We start from the raw sequence: 23,046 nt of genomic DNA on the forward strand, positions 1-23,046 counted from the left end.
CTACACTTTCTTGCTAAATAATCACAAATATCCTGAGAGGCAGATAATATTCTCATTTTAGAGATAGGGACACCAAAGAAAAAAGAGATGATAACACTTCCTCAAGTGGAATTGTCTAGAGGTTGCTCTGATAGGGAGTGAATGCAGTTACTGGAAGTTTTGCAAGGCTGTCCTGCTACCTATCACCATAGATCCCAGCTTTTGGAAGGGTGACTGAGCTAGGTGATTTCTGAGGTCCTGTAACTTGGTCATTTATTCACACATGCAATTAATACTTTTTTACCAGAAACTGTTCAAGGACCTGGGGATACAGCATAAACAAGCAAAAAACCCCAAAACAACATGCACTCACACACACAGACAAAAATCTCTTCCTAGAAATATACAAATACAGAAAATATTTTGTACAGGATATACAATATAAAAAATAAAATATGAAAATACCGGTATATAGCTTGTCAGTTTTTTCATATACCCTTCATCTAAGTACCCATTAATTCCCACCCTCATTCCCAGCCCTCTCCCCAAGCTTAAAGTATCAGAAACTAGAAAATTCTATTTCAGTTTGTGTGCCATGCCCTCTCACGCGTCAAGGCTTATTCGAAGCTGGAAATCCAGAAAAGTGGGCGGGGCCTTGGAAGTTTCTGAAGGTGGAAGGAGATACGGCGGAACTTGTGTGCTGTAGCTGTGGTTCTCGGTGGGAAGCCAATTCTGAGGACCGGTAGTGGAGAGCTCTGGCGCTTGTTTCCGGCCACCTCAGCGGGAATCGGAGACGCGAGCAGCTGGGTCTTTGGGAACTGAGGTAGAGGTATAACTGTTGTCGCGGCGGAGCAAGTCAAGACGCACCTACGGCCGTCCGGGCCAGTGTTGAGTTTCCGTAGCCTGTGAAGATGGTGTTGCTCACGATGATCGCCCGAGTGGCGGACGGGCTCCCGTTGGCCGCCTCGATGCAGGAGGACGAACAGGTGAGCTGCTAGATCCCCGGGACCCCAAGTTCCTGTCAGAGCGCTGTGCTCTCAGCACGGGAGTCCTCCTTAGGACGCGGGAGACCCTTATGGCCTCCCAGGCGTTTCTGACCCCTCTGAAGTGCTTTTCCTCTTTTGGCAGTGGAGAAAAATAAGTCTTGTTAGAATAAATCTCTGTTAGAATAAATCTTGCCTGAAGGCGGAGGTAGATTTTTGTGTTACCTGTTTCTTTTTAGAAAAACTCTCTGGAGAAGGGATAGGTTTGGCTGATTGTGATTATCCAGTGTTCTGTAATTCTTTAGGGACTTTGTTAAAATTCAAGATTTCTTTTTTTTTGCTGTTAATAAGGCTGACTGACAGGTCCTGGGAAAAATCAGCTCCTAAGTCCTCTTTTCGTAGCACCTGATCCTTGACCTAGTTTACTGACATCTAGTGAAAGCAGATGAGGTATTATTGCCACATGTATGCACCTGTTTGAAGTTCAGTACTGTACCTTCTTTCAAAGTTATGCCTAATTCCCACCTCCAATAAGCCTTACTAAATTTCTGTTGTTGGAATTATAACCCTTGTGTTATATTCCTGTAATGCTTTGTACCTTTATTTTACAATTTTGCCTTTGTCTTTCAAAGTTTCCTAGCAGGCAAACGAGAACTCTTAGTCATCTATGTGTTTCCCATAGCTTTTACAATAGCAGCCTTGTGCTAGTAGGTGCTCAAAAATGTATTGCGTTGATTAAAAAAACAAAACAAAACCTCTAGATAGCTTGAGAGGAAGAGGCTTTGTGCCTTAAAATCACAAGGCAAATTTCTGGTGTGAGACAAGCTCCTGGAGCAAGGTCAGGAAGTTCCTGAAGAAAGGAGGCTGAGAATGAAATTTATATAATTTATTTAAAGTGTTCAACTTTATCTTACTTTATCATACAACCCAAGTAATGTAATTTTAAAAAAAACAAAACCTCAAGGCCTAAAAAAAGATGAATATTTTGCACATTTTTTTGAACTTTTCATTCATATATTCATGAAAAAAAAAACCTCATTAAACACATCAGATGTGCCAAGCATGGTGTTAATGCAGGGGTTTGGGGAACATAGTCCCTACTTTCATGGAGCTTACAGTTTAGTGGAGAAACCAGATAACTAACAATTATAATGTAGTATAACTGCTATGGAATAGGAAGAAGTTTCTGTGGTTGAACATGGAAAAGGTATCTAAATTGATTTTTGGACCTCAGGAAAGTGTTCCCAGAAGAAATGACATCTAAGCCAACAGTAGTGTTTCCTAATTAGGAAAGCTTCTATTTGGTTATATGCCGTTTTAGGTTTGATTTGGAAATATGTTTACTTTCACTTCTAGGAGAGTAATGATACAGATTGTGAAGTTGCTAAGTTGCTTAGCAGGTCATGCTAAGTGAAATATTTTCTATTTATTCCACAAGACAAAGTCTAAGTTGAGATAAAATTTGAAAAATATAGCATACCCTGAATTTTCAATTGTGAAATATTTTTCTCTTGTCCAATGTTAACATTTTCCAGGACTGTGCAGAAGGAGTGAAATTGCTACAATGAATGCAGGAACATGATTTGAAAAAAGGGAGATGGTGTGGGGGAAATTTTCCTTGAAGGATATGTAGTTTGATTAAGAAGTAGTTTTCCCAAAGGGACAGAAATCTGGTCAGTTTTCCAGCTATTGCTTTGAATTCCAATGTGGGCAAAGAATATAAATTGGATTTGAAAGTCCATATATCAGTAGGCTCTTATTCTCTGCCTTCATACTTCATTGAAAAAATTAGTTGATTTATTACTGTGTGTTTCTTAATTCCAAATTAGGTATCAGTTTACCAAGATGGGTTGCTTTGTTTAATTGACAAGGAAAGATATTTTACACAGAAATATTTTTGTGATTGTAATTCCATAGTGATTTCCTTTAGGAATTTTGACTTTGAATGATAACGTCTTTCCAAAACTTTTAATATCTGCAAAAATATGAATCTTTGACTTATTTTTACTATTATAATAGTATACAGAACATTTATAGAGTGCCTACTACATACCACCCATTGTGTTAAGCCTGTTAAATGCATGATTTCATTCAATCTTCATACCAACTATTAGGATAGGTACTATTATTATCCCCATTTATAGATAAGGAATCTCTGAGGCTAAGAGAGCATAGGTCTCTTGCTTAAGGTCGCACAGCTAATAAGTAGCACAACAGACTTTTTCACCAGGGTTCCTCCCTGCCTCCTTTTTTTCCCTTCCTTCCTTCCCTGTTAACCTACAACCACTATGTTAGTTCCAGGTACATAACATAGTGATTTGATAGTTCTTTCATCAGGGTTTTTTAACTTCGGCACTGTTGACATTTTGGAATGGATAATTCTTTGTTGTGGGAAAACTGTCCTGTGCATTGTAGGATGTCTAGCAGCATCCTTGGCCTCTACACCTTATATGCCAGTAGCACTGCCACCACCCTCCGTCTAGTTGTGACAACCAAAAATATTTCCTGACATTGCTGCATGTCACCTGCGGGGAGGAGGGGCAAAATCACCCCTGGTTGAGAACCACTGTTTTGGTTTAAAAAAAATTTTTTTTAAATTAAGATACAGTTGATTCACAATATTATATAAGTTTGAGATGTACAACATAGTGATTCACAATTGTTAAAGGTTATACTTCTTTATAGTTATACACGTTTATAATTACTATAAAATATTGGCTATATTCCCTGTGCTGTACAGTATATCCTTGTAGCTTATTTATTTTATACATAGTAGTTTGTACCTCTTAATCCCCTACCCCTAGCATGCCCCTCTTCCCTTCCCTCTCCCCACTGGTAACCACTGGTTTGTTCTTTTTAATCAATATCTGTTTGATTCTACACTACAGGCTTAGTACCTAACTGCTTCACTTGTTCTAAGACATTTTAGTAATGTATGTACTTCTTAGGAGTCTGGAAATAAGTTTGTAAGAAATTGATATCTTGATCAAATAATTTTATAGTTAAGTACCCTAATTGTCCGGGCCAAATAATTCAATGTATTCTTTCAATTATTTACATTGATAACAGATACCATATCTTAGGTGGTTACTAGATGCTAGTCCTTGTACAAACTGTCTTCTCACTGGAGATGAACAATTATTCAAATAATACAATAGAGCGTTAAAAAAAAAAGATACAGAGTATCTTATGCACTGTTTCCTCTGTGCTATAACTAGAAATGTAGGCCTAAGACAGGTAGACAGATGAACTTTTCTTTTCCAACCTAGACTCTCCGATATTCTATCTATTTCTTCCTTTCTGATGTATTTCTCCTTTTTAGATGTTTGCAATTTCTTTATCTACCTTTCTGTTCTACCTCAAAATGAACCATATTCTCTTCAGGTGTTAGATATAACTGAGTACAGGGCAGGGAACTCCCAAGAAGCAGATAGTCTTTTGTACAGTTAAACTGGCGCACTCGCCCAGTCATTGAGGGTTGATTAATCACCTTACTGTTATTGCTGTTAGAAGAATATGGTTGGTTCTTGGTGCCCCTGGCCTTTGATCAATAGAGTTCAACAGGAATTTACAAATGATAAGAGCTTAGCTAAACATTCTTATAAAGGCAAAAGATGGCATTTGATATAACTACTTGTTCAGCAGTCATAGGTGACAGCAATAAAAAGGATTGTGGTTGTGTGGCAATTTACTACCCTGTACCTCCTGCATTTTGTATACAGAACCACATCCTAAATATACTGATGATCTCAAATTAGTTTCAGAATTTGTGTAGACATTCACATCTACTTCATTATTGGATTGCTAACAGCTGTCTTCATTATACTGTATATAAGTTTCATCAAGTCTGTTCTAGATGAAGTAGAAAACAGAATTAGGACATCTAATCTAACTATTTTTAGATAGACTAGCTGACTGTGAGCCCTTTGTGACTGTAATCTTAAAAGTGAACCTAGGGTTTATCTGTAAAGCCATGATTATGTTGTTATGTGAAATCTAGATCAGAGCTGCCATATGGTTTCTTGAGCATTTCCTATGAATTAGATTTAATATTAAATAGTGAGATATCACCTAGAAGGTGGATCTACCATTACTGAAGCAATTTTAATTATACAGGTGATATAGCATGCTTAGGAGCAGGGGCTTCAGAGCTAGACTGCCTGGGTTCATATCCTAGCCCTTCCCCTTATTGGCCCCAAGTTCTAACATTGTTCAAATCCTAGCCCCTCCCCTTATTGGCCCCAAGTCCTAATATTGTGGGTACAAATACGCAGTAAATAGGAATGGATGAATGAATAATTTTCCCATTATAAAATTAATTTCTGATTATTGTAGAAAATTCAGTAAATATGTACAAACAAAAGGACCAAAAAGTTAATGGTGATTTTTTTTTTTACCATTAAAAGTAGTGGTAAAATTAAGTAATCCCTACTTAAGTTATATCCACTTGATGTCTAACCTTAATCTTTGTGTGTGTGTTTAAAATCAAATAATCGGTAATACTGTAATACTGTTCCACCTAATTTTTTTCACTTAGTGTATAATGAATATCTTCTCATATCATTAAATATTACACAGCATCATTTTAATGGCTCTGTAGTATTCCATTATATAAATATATACCATATGTTATTTTTTTAACATCTTAATTGGAGTGTAATTGCTTTACAGTGTTGTGTTAGAAGATGTGGAATTGTTGGATAAAACATTATGCAAAATTTTTTAATTTCTAATACATATTGTCAAAATAACTACCAGGAAGACTGTACCAGCATCGTGTTGCCAGGAATGGTAATGCCAACTGAACCAGCATTGTAAAATGTTGGTTGGCGTGCTGTAATTCCTATGTAGATATGTCCCCAGTGTTATACATTGGCAGTCACTGCTTTGTTCATTGTAAATTCCTGAAATTGTAGCATGCTTTTGGCCATAGTTTCTTGTAGTTCGTACAGTTGTTAGTCTCTTTCTCTCAGATTGCAGTAGTATTTACAGTGCCTCTTATAAAGTCAAAGGATTTGTGCTAATCTTCATTTCACTGACAGTTTTTTGCCATTTCTTTTTTTTTAATTGAAGTGTAGTTGGTTTACTATATTATGTTAGTTTCACACTTAGAATATAGTGATTCAATATTTTTATAGATTATACTTCATTTTAAAGTTGTTATAAAATATTGGCTATATTCCCTGTGCCGCACAATATATCCATGTAGCTTTTTTATTTTATACATAGTAGTTTGTACCTCTTAATCCCCCCCTACTGCTGTCTTGCCCCTCTTCCCTCCCCTCTTCTTACTGGTAGCCACTATTTTGTTCTCTATATCTGCGAGTCTGTTTCTGATTTGTTATATTCATTCATTTGTTTTATTTTTTAGATTCCACCTATAAGTGATAACATACAGTATTTGTCTTTTTCTGACTTATTTCACTAAGCATAATACCCTCTAGATTCATCCACGTTGTTGCAAATGGTAGAATTTCATTCTTTTTATTTGCCGTTTATTTATTTAACTAGTTCCTTTAAGGTGCTCACCTGCCTTTAGCTGTCAAAAAACTTATAATTAACATTTATGGTTGTGGTTATTTTATGAATACCTCTGAGACACTGATTTAATTGATTTGGGGGTGGAGACTGAGCAGGAGTAGTTATTTTAAGAATTCTAGGTGCGCTCCCCTGGTGGCGCAGTGATTGAGAGTCCGCCTGCCGATGCAGGGGACACGGGTTCGCACCCCGGTCCGGGAAGATCCCGCATGCCGCGGAGCGGCTGGGCCTGTGAGCCATGGCCGCTGAGCCTGCACGTCCGGAGCCTGTGCTCCGCAACCGGAGAGGCCACAACAGTGAGAGGCCCGCGTACCGCAAAAAAAAAAAAAAAGAAGAATTCTAGGTGATTCTTGTGTGAAGCCAAGGTTGAAAATCATTGGTCTATGTTGGTATTATTTCTTGGCACTTTAGTAGCGTCTCCAACTTTGTTTGCATCCCTTTAATCTACTGTTGTGGGGTCAGATATCTTCGGAATGCTACATAACAACATTGGTGAAGCCAACAGATTGACAAGTACCACTCAAATTTAGGAACATAGGATATTGTGCACTAGTTCAAAGCATGTGATGGTATTCACTCGCCCCAACTGGCTGACCAGTCATGAGAAAAACAATATATAGATTAGTAATACTGTTTAATATGATAATGTTAATATACATTATAATGTTAATTATTACAAAGTATTGTTAATATATAACAATATACATATACATGTTAATGTAGGAGTATTTCTCAAGTGAACAGCCTTATAACAAATCGTTGCCATAAAAACAGTGTTAAACTACAAATCGATACTTCTAGTGGTCTCTGCCTAACTCCCCTGGTTCACCTCATGCTTATTTACTTCCTTATTTATATTGAAATTTCCAGTTCACCATTTAATTTTTTTTTATTTTATCTTATTTTGAGTTATAATTGACATATAACATTATATTAGTTTCAGATGTACAACATAGTGATTCAATATTTGTAGACACTGTGAAATGATCACCACAATAAGTCTAGTTACCCTCCATCATGAAAAAATAGTTATGAAAATTTTTATTCTTTTTTCTTCTTGTGATGAGGACATTTAAGTTTTACTGTCTTAACAACTTTCAAATAATGTAATACAGTATTATTAACTATAGTCACCATGCTGTACGTTATATCCTCATGACTTATTTTATAACTGGAAGTTTGTGCTTTTTGATTCCCTTCACCCATTTCACCCACTCCCCGACCCACCTCCCCTCTGGCAGTCACCAGTCCATTCTCTATCTATGAGCTTGTTTTTTGAGCAGGATTCCAGTCTTTTTTAATGGCTGAATAGTATTTCATTGTGTATATATACCACATCTTCTTTATCCATTTGTCTGTTGATGAACACTTAGGTTATTTCCATATCTTGGCTGTTGTAAATAATGCTGCAGTGAGCATAGGATGCATATATCTTTTTAAATTAGTGTTTCGTTTTCTTCAGATAAATACCCAGAAGTGGAATTGCTGGATCATGTCATAGTTCTATTTTTAACTTTTTGAGGAACCTCCATACTGTTTTTCATTGTGGCTGCACCCATTTACATTCCCACCAACAGTTCACAAGGGTTCCCTTTTCTCCACATCCTCACCAACATTTGTTATTTCTTGTCTTTTTGATAATAGCCATTCTAACAGGAGTGAGGTGATATCTCATTGTGGTTTTGATTTGCACTTCCAGTTCACTATTTTAAATATAGCTTAGAATCCTATACTTGTACATTTGTTTATCTGCCAGTTACACGATTTTATCATTGCTTCCTTGACTGATTTTACTCTCAGCTCAGTGGTTCACCATCTGGAATTTTAAGTTTCACTTTGTACTTTCTCATAGTTATACCGTAGGTCCAATCCCTAGGAGAACCCTGTATAAACACTTTTCTATTTAAACATTTAGTTATTAAACATCTACCAAGGAAAGACAGTGTTAGATCTTTCAATTCAAATTAAATAATCCAAAATAAAATAATTCCTTCCCATCACATGGCAAAAGTTATTTGTTTGTTTCCCCCAGTATGTGGATGAATAAATAATGTATATTTGCTTCCCATTCTTCATGCACTTCTTTTCCATTTTGGATCTAGTAGGTTATTGAGGTATGATTTTCTCCTTTTGAAATGACATTGCTGTTTCCCCCAGTAGACTTCTTCCTCTCTTTAAAAAATATTGTAAAATCATTTAGGAATTGTTTAGGAAAATATTGCCTGTAACTCTATCATCCAAATGTTATTATTTTCATTTTTGTATGAACATACCCTTTGCTACCCAGACTTTTGCTATCCAAACTCAGGAACCAAATAGATATATTCAGTAAAGGATATTGGACTTTCCAATCTTTGTCCTTGCTCTTATTCATTTTTACCTAATTGCAGTTATAGTGTTCATAATAATTTGCAGTCATGGGTGCACACAGTTTTGCTTAAATGCTCAATACTGTAACACTTTATGGAAGATTTTGCTTGATATTTCAGCACAAAAATGAGATGATTCATTCAGTCTGTTGTTCCCAGGACTTTCCCCTGAGTATGGAACATGTTGTACAGTTCTCTGCCAGTAACTGTGCAAGTGAAATGGGTTAGGAGGAGGGCGCTGACCTAATAGTGGAAAGAACACTGGATTGAAAGAGTGTCTTAAGGAGTACACTTTTGCTTTTTAGCAAATAACTATTGTGACTTTGTTGAAAACCTCGGGATTTGGTCCTCCTTTTTTCTCTAAAATAGGCCACTTTTATTTTGTTAAAATAAATCTTACTAACCTGTAAATGAAGGACCGTATTCACATAGTGTCCTCAAAATATGATGCTTCTCACAAATTGGTACTGCTTTTTTGGTGGAAAATTCTTAAATGAAGGTGTCTTCTTTCAGTCTGGCCGGGACCTTCAACAGTACCAGAGTCAGGCTAAGCAACTCTTTCGAAAGTTGAATGAACAGTCCCCTACCAGATGCACCTTGGAAGCTGGTGCCATGACTTTTCAGTGAGTATAGTCCTGATTTCTTTGTGATTATTTAAATATGAAATACAGTAAATACAAGTAACACCTGATAAGAATGGGAACTTTTTTAAAAGTAAAGGTAACTTTAAAACTATAGTCGCTCCATGGAAGCAACTTTCCTGGCTCTAATTCTGCAAAACTGATATCTTGGTTTCTTTATTCAATTTCCATACAATAATTCAACCTGTTATCCTGTGTCTAGTAAATGCTATACATATCATACAGTAATAGGTAACTTTTGCTTTGGGAGCTTCTTGGAGCCAGACGCATGTAGGTTAGTACCCTTGCTAAAACATTTACTGACAATGTAACCTTGAGCAACTCACATGTACTTCTCTGGGCCTCAGTTTCCTCTATAAAATAGGGAATCATAGTTTTGTGAGGATTATGAGAGAATCCATGTATATCACTTAACATCTTGTCTGGCACATAGAGAATAGTCAATAAGTGTTAGTTTTTATTTAGAAAAAAGAAAATTATAAAAGATAATTTAAGGGCATCTAATCAGTGGTTATAGACAATGCATACAGCTGAGAGAGGGATCAAAGCAACTTTATTGGATTTCAGATTATCTACAAATAATTGGTATTAAATGTTTAATACATGTCAAGTTGGAAGTTGATAAAACAGGAAGGATTAAACAAGAAAAGAGAGGGCAGGAAGATCAGGTGAAAATAAAAAGGAATAAGCTAAATAATCCTTACTATGTTAGGAACGCAGATACCAAGATAATATAGACCTGGGAAGAACCTGCTCTGTTTAACTCAAACAAACAAACCCTTTACTCATCAAGAACAAGCAAACAAGTATAAAGAATCAAAACCAAAACAAAACCCTGGCCTATTGGTTAATAAAGTAGTGAATATTAAGTTTTGTAAGGTATTTCAATATCAAAAAATATTAGAGGCACTTCATTATATAGTATTTTTATCTCTACCATGGGTTAGGAACAAAAAAGATGTAGGAAAGATCTCATGGAATTGAAGAGAGATTTTCTTCTGCTTGGTTCTTTATAATCTCATCTCTTCCTTTATTTCCATCCAAGAACTGTTTATTAAAGATTTATTCTTTGTCAGACAGTGTATTAAGTCTTGCCTGTAATGTTTTACCTTATCCTCTTATTAGCAGAGAGAGACATATACACAAACAACTATACTGTAATACCTTAGGACAAGAAGTGCTGTGGAGCAGAGAGAGGGAAGCAATAAATTCCCATTTATAGAGAGTAAGTTTCAGGAAAGGGGAAAGAGGGAGGGAGAATAGAGAGAAATTTCACAGAAAAAGTTATAGTAGAATTGAGCATATGAAAATGAACAAGGTTTCTCCAGGTACCTAAAAGAATATTATAGTTAGAAAAAAACAATATAAGCAGAAGTCCACGAGCATGTGAAAGAACCTAGCTTATTGGAGAACAACATGTTGTTCGGTGTGTTAGGATATATGATGGAAAGCAGGATATATGATGGAAAGCAGCCTACACTTGTTTTGGAGGGCTCCGAATACTATACCAAGGTGTATGATTTTATTTTATAGGTAGTAGGGAACCTCTAGAGTTTTTAAGCAATATCATATTTACTTTTTAGGAATAAAGCTAGTGGTTTAGAAGATGGTCTAGACTGAAGGCAAGGAGACTGGTTAATTTAGGTGCCCAAGCAAGAAATAGGACAGCAGTATTATTATTATTGTTATTATTGTTGTTATTATTATTATTTTAAAGGGCATGAGAGATCATATAATATAATAGACTATAAACTATGCTCTGTGGAGTCATAGGATGCCTGAGGAAAGACATAGAAAGGACAGGGGTGGGGGTATGTGTAATGCTTTGGGCCCTTAAACTCCTACTTAAGCTAAAGAACTTCTCATCTTATTTGCTGTACATATTAGTCTTCTGGATATAATTTTTGCTGAAATAAAGAGTACTATGGCTAAAAAGTTTGAATACCACTGAGTAACCTAACCTCTTTCCAAAACTATCTCAGACATGTAGTTATATAGCCTCTTCCAGACTGCCAGGGAGCTCACTCTCACAAGAGGAGTCAGTTCTGTTACTGAACAATTTGCAGTCAATACAGAGTTCTCCTATCCTGGAAATTCGGGAATATTATTAGTCCTGATATTATTTTCTGTACCCAGTAAATATTGTGACATTAACTTCCAACTTTTAAGTATCCACAAAAATTTCCAATTCCACTATTTTTCTTACAGCTGGAAGAAATTTAAATGTGTATATACTTGTTTGCCACACATAATCAAAGGGTAGATGGAGTCACAACTCCGAGTTTTCAAGAAAAAGTCTTATGTATTAAGATATTTTAGTTGAAGAATTATGTAATGAATAAATATGTCTAAATACTCCTTTTGGAATATACTTCTAATAATGGGAAGATGTTTGCTTTCTGATTCCAGTGATTTTTGGGTTGAAATTGACTTTCTGATTTAGTTAGCCTCAAAGGGCTTGGGCTAGAATATTTTCAAAAGTTTTTATAGGGAATTCCCTGGTGGTCCAGTGGTTAAGACTCCACACTTTCACTGCCAAGGGCCCAGGTTCAATCCCTGGATGGGGAACTAAGATCCCACAAGCTGTGTGGCATGGCCAAAAAAAAAACAAAACAAAGGTTTGTATGGCACTGAGGGTCTATTTCAGATTGTTGGAGGTGTTGTTAATCCACAAACAACTTTTTCTTGCTTTTTTTTGTCTCTGCAGCTACATTATTGAACAGGGGGTGTGTTATTTGGTTCTGTGTGAAGCTGCCTTCCCTAAAAAGTTGGCTTTTGCCTACCTAGAAGATTTACATTCAGAGTTTGATGAACAGCATGGGAAGAAGGTGCCAACTGTGTCTAGACCCTATTCCTTTATTGAGTTCGGTAAGTTTTTGCGCATCACCTCTCTATCAAGGGAGTAGTCAATATGCAGAAGCTATTGATATAATTTTGACACATTTTTTTTTTTATGCTTACCTACTGAAGTTTTGTATTCTCCCTCCTAGTCCATGTCTTTTGTCCTTTTGAATGAATGAGGCTTCCTTCTCATAAGTAATTTTCTCTGGTCTTTTGATTTTTTCCTCATAGAACTTGTTGCCCTTTGCTCTTTTTTGTTACTTAGTTTGATTCTTCATTTGGGTAAAAAACTGTGTCTAAAGATCTAGATTGACATGTAATAACAGTTCTTTTTCCCCCCAACCCAACCTCCTCACCTCCCCTGCCACACACACACTCACATACTCACAGTGGGACTCATTTTATGGAAATCAGAAGGAATGGTGAACGAGATCCTCTAATTTAAGTACTAGAGGATATATGGTATTGGGGCATAACATTTACTACATGCAGAAGTAGTGAGCATGGGTGTCCATATTTGTACAAGAATTATAGAAAGACTCATTACTGGTCAGATCTGGTAAAGTATCTGATGGCAATAGATTAAAGGAAATGGCCTTTAAGTAGAGGAAGTGAGAACAAGTATGATTAGACTACATCACTGACATTTTTAGTTAAAAAAAAAATTGGTTTTACTATCTCTGAATTTCTGAAGTGTTTTGAGTTTGCTAGATAAATGGGTCCTCTTGCTTTTTAGAAATAAAGAAATCTAGCAAAGCATTCCAGTGTTTCAAAACTATAAACTCTCCAAGCGCTAATTTTTATAATGTCTGGTTTTGCAAATTTTATTTTTGTAGACAATAGTGGTTCAGTAAACCCAATAAAAAAATAAGACTGCTGTATCAAGGTCACACAGGAAATAGTTGGTATACTCAAATTAGCTTAAAGAATTTATATACAGAGATATGAATGGGTTATAGATGAACTGTAAGGTACAGTAACCTGAGACCAGTAGCATGGGAATTGTTATCAACCCTAAGCCTGAATGGATAAGAGAAAGCAGTTTCTGGAACTAGGAAGGAGAAAATTTATGGAAAAGGCCCATTTGAGAGGAGCAGTAACTTTTGGTAGAGGTATACTGCCAGCCCAAGATGACTTCTCAGGGAGGAGCTAGGGGAATAAATACTTTGATATCACTATCCACTCCCCTTCTTCCGTACTCTTGGGGCTCCCCCATTGGCTGAACCTAACTGGAAGCTAGAGGGCAAAGAACCCATTGATGTAATCCATGCAGGTCAGCTTCCTGCAGGCAGAAAGCAGGCCCAGAAGGGTGGAGAGGAGATCTAGAGGCAAATGAAGGGTATCAAGCACACACATCTTAACAGTTTTTCTAAAAGTTGAAAATATAATCTTTAATAATCATTCTTTTCATAGTTTTGCATTATATAGACATTGGCAAAAATGAATGAGCATGCAGTTTTGTAGTAGTATTTTGGGAAACGCCTGTCCCATTGATACTCATTCAAAAGCTTGGTTAATCACGAACAGTTGCAGATCCAGGACTAAACTCAGAATTTACTCTTTCCTACTTCTTTGATGGACACGAAAGAAGTTGTTAACAGTCACTTTTCTTCATCATTCTAGATACCTACATTCAGAAAACCAAGAAGCTTTACATTGACAGTCGTGCTCGGAGAAACCTAGGCTCCATCAACACTGAATTGCAAGATGTGCAGAGGATCATGGTGGCCAATATTGAAGAAGTGCTACAACGGGGAGAAGCACTCTCAGGTCTCTAAAAGCAGTATGAGTCTTATGAATAAGTGGCTCTTATTCCATAGGCAAGGATAGCTTATTTGGGAGTACATTTTATGCTATCAGATTCTATCTAGTACTGTTAAGAATTCATCTTTCAAAAATGGATTACATTGCAAGCTTCCAATATATATGTTTCTTCCTAGTGTGGTTAGTTTCTATTGAGTTGGAACAATGTAGTCTCATTCCATATCAGAAGCAATTACTGTTTCCAAGATATTTACAAAATTAAATCAATATTTACAGAAACACTTAAGGGAAATGAAAAGAAGAATGAGAGGAAATTGTCAAAGATTTATTGCAATAGTTTGCTGAGTAGCCACTTTGGGAGACTTTACTGCTGACAGATCAAATGTTATAAAATGCCATTTTCATCAAGGCATTCCTCTGCTGAAAAACTTTTAAAACCTGTGACTGCAAGATAAGGTCTAGTCTCATCTCAACTTACTTTTCATTCATTCAGTCATTAATAACTGAGTACTTGTAATGTGCAAGGCACTATGTTCTCTATAATGGAAGATAAGGAGATTGCAAACATCTCTCATTCTCCCTAGTTCACAAACATTCTGCCTCAGCCAGGGCAGTGTCCTTATCATCCTGGACCTTCTTTAGGATCTAGATAAGAACTGCCTCTTCAAAAAGCCTTACCTGATCCTTATATCCCACAATGCATTAATCTCTTTTGTCCTTCCAATTCTTAAAGCACTTACATATGTAATGTTTTTTAGCACATAATGTGTTATATGTATGTGTGTGTACTAATTTACCTAAAAATATGTATGTTTACTTAATGCTTAACTGTTACCTAAATGTTTAATGTGAGCATATACTTTTTTTTTTACATCTTTATTGGAGTATAATTGCTTTACAGTGGTGTGTTAGTTTCTGCTTTATAACAAAGTGAATCAGTTATACATATACATACGTTCCCATATCTCTTCCCTCTTGTGTCTCCCACCCTCCCACCCTCCCTATCCCACTCCTCTAGGTGGTCACAAAGCACCAAGCTGATCTCCCTGTGCTATGAGGCTACTTCCCACTAGCTATCTACCTTACATTTGGTAGTGTATATATGTCCATGCCACTCTCTCACTTTGTCAAGCTTACCCTTCCCCCTCCCCATATCCTCAGGTCTGTTCTCTAGTAAGTCTGTGTCTTTATTCCCATCTTACCCCTAGGTTCTTCATGACATTTTTTTTCCTTAGATTCCATATATATGTGTTAGCATACGGTATTTGTCTTTCTCTTTCTGACTTACTTCACTCTGTATAAGAGACTCTAGGTCCATCCACCTCACTACAAATAACTCAATTTCATTTCTTTTTATGGCTGAGTAATATTCCATTGTATATATGTGCCACATCTTCTTTATCCATTCATCCGATGATGGACACTTAGGTTTTTTCCATCTCCTGGCTATTGTAAATAGAGCTGCAATGAACATTTTGGTACATGACTCTTTTGGAATTATGGTTTCTCAGGGTATATGCCAAGTAGTGGGATTGCTGGGTCATATGGCAGTTCTATTTGTAGTTTTTAAGGAACCTCCACACTGTTCTCCATAGCGGCTGTACCAATTTACATTCCCACCAGCAGTGCAAGAGTGTTCCCTTTTCTCCACACCTGCCCCAGCATTTATTGTTTCTAGATTTTTTGATGATGGCCATTCTGACTGGTGTGAGATGATATCTCATTGTAGTTTTGATTTGCATTTCTCTAATGATTAATGATGTTGAGCATTCTCTCTAATGATTAGTGATGTTGAGCATTCCCTCGTGTTTGTTGGCAGTCTGTATATCTTCTTTGGAGAAATGTCTATATAGGTCTTTGCCCATTTTTGGATTGGATTGTTTGTTTTTTTGTTATTGAGCTGCATGAGCTGGTTGTAAATTTTGGAGATTAATCCTTTGTCAGTTGCTTCATTTGCAAATATTTTCTCCCATTCTGAGGGTTGTCTTTTGGTCTTGTTTATGGTTTCCTTTGCTGTGCAAAAGCTTTGTAGTTTCATTAGGTCCCATTTGTTTATTTTTGTTTTTATTTCCATGTCTCTAGGAGGTGGATCAAAAAGGATCTTGCTGTGATTTATGTCATAGAGTGTTCTGCCTATGTTTTCCTCTAAGAGTTTGATAGTTCCTGGCCTTACATCTAGGTCTTTAATCCATTTTCTGCTTATTTTTGTGTATGGTGTTAGGGAGTGTTCTAATCTCACACTTTTGCATGTAGCTGTCCATTTTTCCCAGCACCACTTATTGAAGAGGCTGTCCTTTCTCCACTGTACATTCTTGCCTCCTTTATCAAAGATAAGGTGACCATATGTGCATGGGTTTATCTCTGGGCTTTCTATCCTGTTCCATTGATCTATCTTTCTGTTTTTGTGCCAGTACCATACTGTCTTGATTACTGTAGCTTTGTAGTATAGTCTGAGGTCAGGGAGCCTGATTCCTCCAGCTCTGTTTTTCATTCTCAAGATTGCTTTGGCTATTCGGGGTCTTTTGTGTTTCCATACAAATTGTGAAATTTTTTGTTCTAGTTCTGTGAAAATTGCCAGTGGTAGTTTGATAGGGATTGTATTGAATCTGTAGATTGCTTTGGGGAGTAGAGTCATTTTCACAATGTTGATTCTTCCAATCCAAGAACATTGTATATCTCTCCGTCTATTTGTATCATCTTTAATTTCTTTCATCAGTGTCTTATAATTTTCTGCATACAGGTCTTTTGTCTCCTTAGGTAGGTTTATTCCTAGATATTTAATTCTTTTTGTTGCAGTGGTAAATGGGAGTGTTTTCTTGACTTCACTTTCAGATTTTTCATCATTAGTGTATAGGAATGCAAGAGATTTCTGTTCATTAATTTTGTATCCTGCTACTTTACCAAATTCATTGATTAGCTCTAGTAGTTTTCTGGTAGCATCTTTAGGATTCTCTAGGTATAGTATCATGTCATCTGCAAACAGTGACAGCTTTACTTCTTCTTTTCTGATTTGGATTCCTTTTATTTCCTTTTCTTCTCTGATTGCTGTGGCTAAAACTTCCAAAACTATGTTGAATAAGAGTGGTGAGAGTGGGCAACCTTGTCTTGTTCCTGATCTTAGTGGAAATGCTTTCAGTTTTTCACCATTGAGGACGATGTTGGCTGTGGGTTTGTCATATAGAGCATATACTTTTTAAAAGTAGTATTTATGTGTTTCATATCTATTTCATATACTTCTTTTATTTCTTTCACAGTAATCATCACAAGTAGTTTCCTTAATGTGTATTTTTTGAATTCAGCTTTGTTACATATTCATGAATAATGGGTTTTCCTTTATTATGAATTGCAGATTTTAACCTTTATGTCTGTAGTCAGCAGTTGTCCCAGCATATAGCTTCAAACTCTTTAAACATCAGATTTTGGATTTGTGAGTCTGTGTAAATTTTCATCATTACAGACTCACAGGTTCTACTTGGGATAAAGTAAACCAGCACAGGAATTTTTCTTAAATCCAAATTTTATATACTGGTCAATTTATCAAAAGTGTAACGGATTTTCTTCTAGTGCTTTGCTGATTGCTACAAAGCTGATACGCTGATTAAAAAAGAAGTACAGTTCGACCCTTAAATAACTTCATGTGATTGGGAAGATAAGAAAGATTGTCACAGACTAATTTATAGATAGTATAAGGGAACAAACATCAGTTGAACACTTACATTGTGCTAGGCAATATGGTAGGGGGACTTTACATATATCTTAGTTATTCTTTAGAGTAATCCCATGTGAAGTGGGTGGTATCAAACTGGTTTCACAGATAAAGAAGCAAAGAATCAGAAAAGTAGCTTACTATAAAAGTTACACTGCTAGTACCTGGCAGAATTTGTTGGCTTTTGGAGTCCTTGTCCATCTTCAGTGAATGACAGTTTTAAATCATTATATATAGATCTCTAGGCAATAAGAGCTATAAAAATGTAGAAGGAAGTAGATAAATGAACAGGAAAGATTTCTTGAGTTTTGATAGATCAGGAAGGAGTGAAGAGTGGTATTTTAAGAGGAAGAAAAAGCATATGCTGAACAGAGCATATATGAAGACAGTAGAAAGATTAGGCCACCTCAAAAAATGTTCTCTTCCTCTTTAAGCTTCTGTATAATAAGAGTCCATCTTTTATACCTTTTTCTCCTTCTAAGTTTTAAAGTTTTAGAGCTAATCAACTTTGCATTTATGACCCAAGAATAGTTCCTGTGGGTTCTTTTAACAAGATCAAATTATGCCTTTTTTACTGCCTAAATATACCTGTTTCTTTTAAGCCATAGGTTTTATTTTTTATCCAAAGATGTCACCCTATTAGACTGTAAATTCCACAAATATAGAGATCATGTATGTTTTGATCATAATTGTATCCTGTAGCACTTCTCATGGTGCCCATAACATGAATATTTGCTAAATGACTTCTCCAAGCAATAACTTTGTCTTTATGATACTATGTGTTTCCAAATGTTCCAGTGTAAAGGAATTCTCTTAACTATTAATTATTTCATATGACCTAATATTTATTTCTTTGCCCAGTTATTCTCAGCAGATTTAGATTCATGTAGCAAATATTTATTTATTGATTTTTCACTGTATTTTTCACTGACTCTATGCCAGATCACATTCTAGGCACTGGGAATATAGTAATAAACACAGTAGTAGTTAAAAACCTCTGTCCAGTGGATTGTACATTCTAGTAGACAGGCTGGAAAGATTCCTTGCAGCATTGTCATGGCTATTTCTCATCCCTTAACTGCTTTTTGCACTAGGTGCTTTTCTTACAGGACAAGTTCTAATTTGGAAATGGCTGGCATGCCTGTGTTATTAAGTAATGCCACATTTCTCAATCAAAACCAGTCTCTATTAAGCAACTCCAAATATTCCAAAAGCATTCTCCAAGGAAGAACAAACAAATTCAGATTGCAATATAGTTTTTCAGAATTTTAAAGAAGTAAAAAGTTTTATTAGAATTTATTTATGCCAAACTGAGAGTTTGTTTTTATTATTAAAAACATGCCATATATTTTAAGCCCAGTCTAGCTTGTGTATATCTGACTATTTCTCTAAGTGCTCAGTTAACAATTAAAAGAAGATACTGACATTACAAATGTCCTTATAGGAAAAAAGAAAAACTTTGCCTAAGATTCTAAAAAGCTTAATTTAGTAGATATTGGTGGTTTTCTAGCACCTGTGATTGTATTTTCATTATAATACAGCTTTCCTATATCTGTTAAAATATAATTTCTGATAGCTTTATCTTCATAATAATAGTCTTTACTATGTGGAAAGTCTTAGAAATTTAGTAGCAGTCACCACTGAGATATAGCTTAATACTCAGTGTCTGGTTCTTTGAATCTTCTGGTTACCTGCATCTTTTATCTTACCTGGATTATCATTTGTCAAAATATGAGCAAATATGATTTAGACCATTAAGAGATTATGAAGATAGTTATGGTCAGCTAACATTTGTCAAGTGTTTACTGTATGTAGGCATTGTGCTCACTTTACAGGCATCCTATGATATGTTTATTGTTACTATATAATCCCTATTTTTATAGACAAAAGAAGCTGGGTCTTAGAGAGGCTGAGTTGACCAATACCACGTGACTGGTACAGCTGAGATTTGAACCAGGGTCTGAGGCCAGAGCCTGCATACAGCCTCAAGAATTTGAACATAAATTGATCTGATAATTTTAAAATGCATTGTAGATTTTACAGTGCTTCAGGATCACGAGTTAATCAGTGTATGCAACCGTACCCTTAAAATAAAAATGATAATTTAAGCTTCATGGTTTGAAATAGTGCCACTCATTTTGGTTATTTTTATGTCTTAATACATTTGATAAAATACTTTAAGGGACTAATTGATGTTATCCTTTTTTCCTTTTTGACAGCATTGGATTCGAAGGCTAACAATTTGTCCAGTCTGTCCAAGAAATACCGCCAGGATGCGAAGTACTTGAACATGCGTTCCACTTACGCCAAACTTGCAGCAGTAGCTGTATTTTTCATCATGTTAATAGTGTATGTGAGATTCTGGTGGCTGTGAAGTAGTGAATCCAGTCACTGGCAAGGAAGAACCTAGAACCCAGCAGGTGTATGTTTTCAGGAAGCTGAGCTCACAGAGATGCGTATTAGAATCCAAGTGGAACTTCTGCCTCTAAAGACCTTGCAAGGAAAGACATGTCCTGAAAATGAAAGATTACGCCTCATTTAATGAAGCTTAGCCCTATGTAGAAAGTGTCTTTTGGGGGCAGAGGCTTTCTCTGGGTGCTAAGCCATATATGTTAGGGAACAGTAGATTGTTTTATTTGTTTTTTTCCCTCCCAGTGTTTTACATTTTTAAAACAGCACTGACTGGGCATTCTCATCTCTAATGGAGCCGTCAGTGAGGTTTGGCTTAACCAACCTGTGCTAGCAACAGTCTGAAATCCCTTCAGAGAAGGCAGCCCTTTGGAAAGTTTTTGGACTCTGTTTAATCAACATTCCGTTTGTTGGTGACACTTGTGATTTTTCAGGAATCTGAGTTGTTGAAGGCCTTTTAAACAAGACTCCAGTATGTGAAGGTTAATTGCTGTGCTGCAAGAGATCCTGTCTATTGGCCCCTGTAGGAAGTTAACCTTTGTTGTTTTCCATTTATGATGTTTTGCTTATTGCACAATTGCTTTAGGGTTAAATGAATTATATTGATGCCTTGAAATTATAGCACTCCGTGATTAAGAAGCTAAAATGTTTTCTGTCATTTACTCCTTAAAAGACTTAAATGTTTTGTTTGGGACATTCTTAATTTTATTTTTCCGCATCTGGTTTATATTAATCTAAGAGTGAATGTAGCGTACTGATAGCCAGAGGCCCCTGACTTAGTGACAAAGAGAGGCCGGCTCATGACTACAGCTTTGTCCTGCCCTTTTCTCACTTTTTCTCCACTACGATTTTCCCCACTCTTCCTCCTGCCACAATTTGCTAACATTTTTTAAATTCCTCTATGTCCAATAGTTTCATGTCCCTCTCAGGATATCCTCAAATTTCAAAATGGAAAATATTCAGTTGCGTAGTTAATTAAATTGAAATTTTTCAGAGCAACTACTCAAACTACTAAACACATTTATCTGAGAAAATCTGAGAGCACCTTGTATCTGCTTCAGTTATGTAATTCTCTGAGAATGTTCCAGAAATAGATAACTCATTTACAGTAGCTTCTATTAACAAATAAAAGTACCTATGATTTTTCCCTTTTTTGCTCAGGGATAATGGGAATTTCCTTTTACCTTCTGAGGTAGAATTTTTTTAAATGGGGAGAATAGGCCTTTTAAATATTGTCACAAGGGTCTACAATATAACCTATAATTACTACACATACTGCAAACATTTCTTTAAATTGTACAGGAAAATGAGCCTACTTCTTAAAATCTTTGGAAAGAACTTTAACCAGTAAGCAATTTTATAACTCAGGATCATCAAACCTACTGTTCTGATTCCTGATAGAGAAAAAAAATTCTATTTCTTTAAAACAAGGCAAGGAGAAATGCTTATTTTATTCCTGATAATTTACAGAACTAGAATAAAACTTTTTTCTTTCCATTTTGGACCTATGTCTGCCAATTGGAGTTTTGTGCATGAAATAAGAAGTTACTTTTTATAGCGAATAAGTGCTTTGAAGTCCCTAAAAGGCTTATCCTAAGAAATGATATTGGTAATAAAAGCCTTTGAAAGGCTGAAAACCTAAGTATTGGTACCATAGCATTTGGTACTTTTGTAGGAGTGGAGAGTGGCAGCTCGTTGAGAGTTGCATGCTGCAACCAAGTAGTCAGCAATGAAATAAATACTTCTAGAATGTTCCCTTTAGTGTGAAGTTTTGTTATCTAGTTAATTTACATGCACATCTTCTTCTATAGATACACTTCTACCTAAACTCAGTGAGTTAATTAAAAAATGAGTTGGGGTGGGGGATGATAAACAAAGGGATAAGAAAGTAGTTTAAGCTTATGATGGTAGAAAATGAAAGAACAGGACTGTCATAATATGACTCCTGCTTCTATTCCTTATTGGAGGAAGTGGGAAGATCTGACTAGATGAAATGAACCAGCAATCAAACAGGTATCTAAAATAGAATGTGATAAATACTGTTCAGGGTTATCGGGGGCACATTAAAAAAGGACACCTAATTTACTGTGGGGAGGGGTGTGGTAAGAGAAGGAGAGTGGGATTTCCCAGACGGAGTCAACGGCTTGTGAAGAGTCATGAGTTAAAAGAGTGAGGCCCATTTGGGGGATCATATAGCTTGGTTCAACTTAACTCATAGGTTAAGTGTAGGCAACTGAGACTTGAGGAAGAAGAAGTAGACGGTACACTGTCATGCAAGTCATTCAGACTATACTAACATCAGTGGCGAGAGATGGCATCAGATTTATAACTTCAAATGATCATTCTGGCCATGCTATAAAAGATATATTAGAGAGGAATAAGCCTGAAAGTAGGGAGATGAAACTAAGGAGCCATCAGAGTAGAATGAGACATAGACAGGTTTCAAGTTATTTTCAAGAAAGGAATAATCCCACATACTGAAATATTTACACAATGCTTTCTTTGTTAGGAGCTTATTTTAATTCTCATGTTGACATTTTGAAGTAAATACTGTTCACACCATGTGAATGAAGAAACTTTACTGCACTGAGGCACAGAAGAGTTGAGTAATTTATCCAAAGATGCAGAGCTAGCAAGTGACAGCTAAGATTTGAACCTAGACAGTTTGACTCCAGAGTCTGTGCTTTTCTCCACCATACTATACCACCAAGAGGTCAAATCAAACAAGTACCACAAAATGTATTTTGAATTTAACAATTAGGAACGTAATCATACAAGCAAAGTAATTCCAGGGCAGTAGAGACACAAGTCAGATT

General features: G+C 36.1%; 1 protein-coding gene across 1 annotated transcript; it reads left to right on the plus strand.

Moving 5' to 3' along the window:
* Positions 1 to 755: 755 nt before the first annotated feature.
* On the plus strand, positions 756 to 21,984 carry SEC22B (SEC22 homolog B, vesicle trafficking protein). The gene is made up of 5 exons (XM_082672045.1): positions 756 to 965; positions 9,383 to 9,492; positions 12,218 to 12,378; positions 13,975 to 14,121; positions 20,041 to 21,984. Exons 1-5 carry the CDS (start codon positions 891 to 893, stop codon positions 20,193 to 20,195), a joined length of 648 nt encoding a protein of 215 aa, XP_082528171.1. The 5' UTR covers positions 756 to 890; the 3' UTR covers positions 20,196 to 21,984.
* The last annotated feature ends 1,062 nt before the right edge of the window (positions 21,985 to 23,046 follow it).

The sequence above is a fragment of the Grampus griseus genome (assembly GCF_964374135.1).
Source record: "Grampus griseus genome assembly, chromosome: 1".
NCBI lineage: Eukaryota > Metazoa > Chordata > Mammalia > Artiodactyla > Delphinidae > Grampus > Grampus griseus.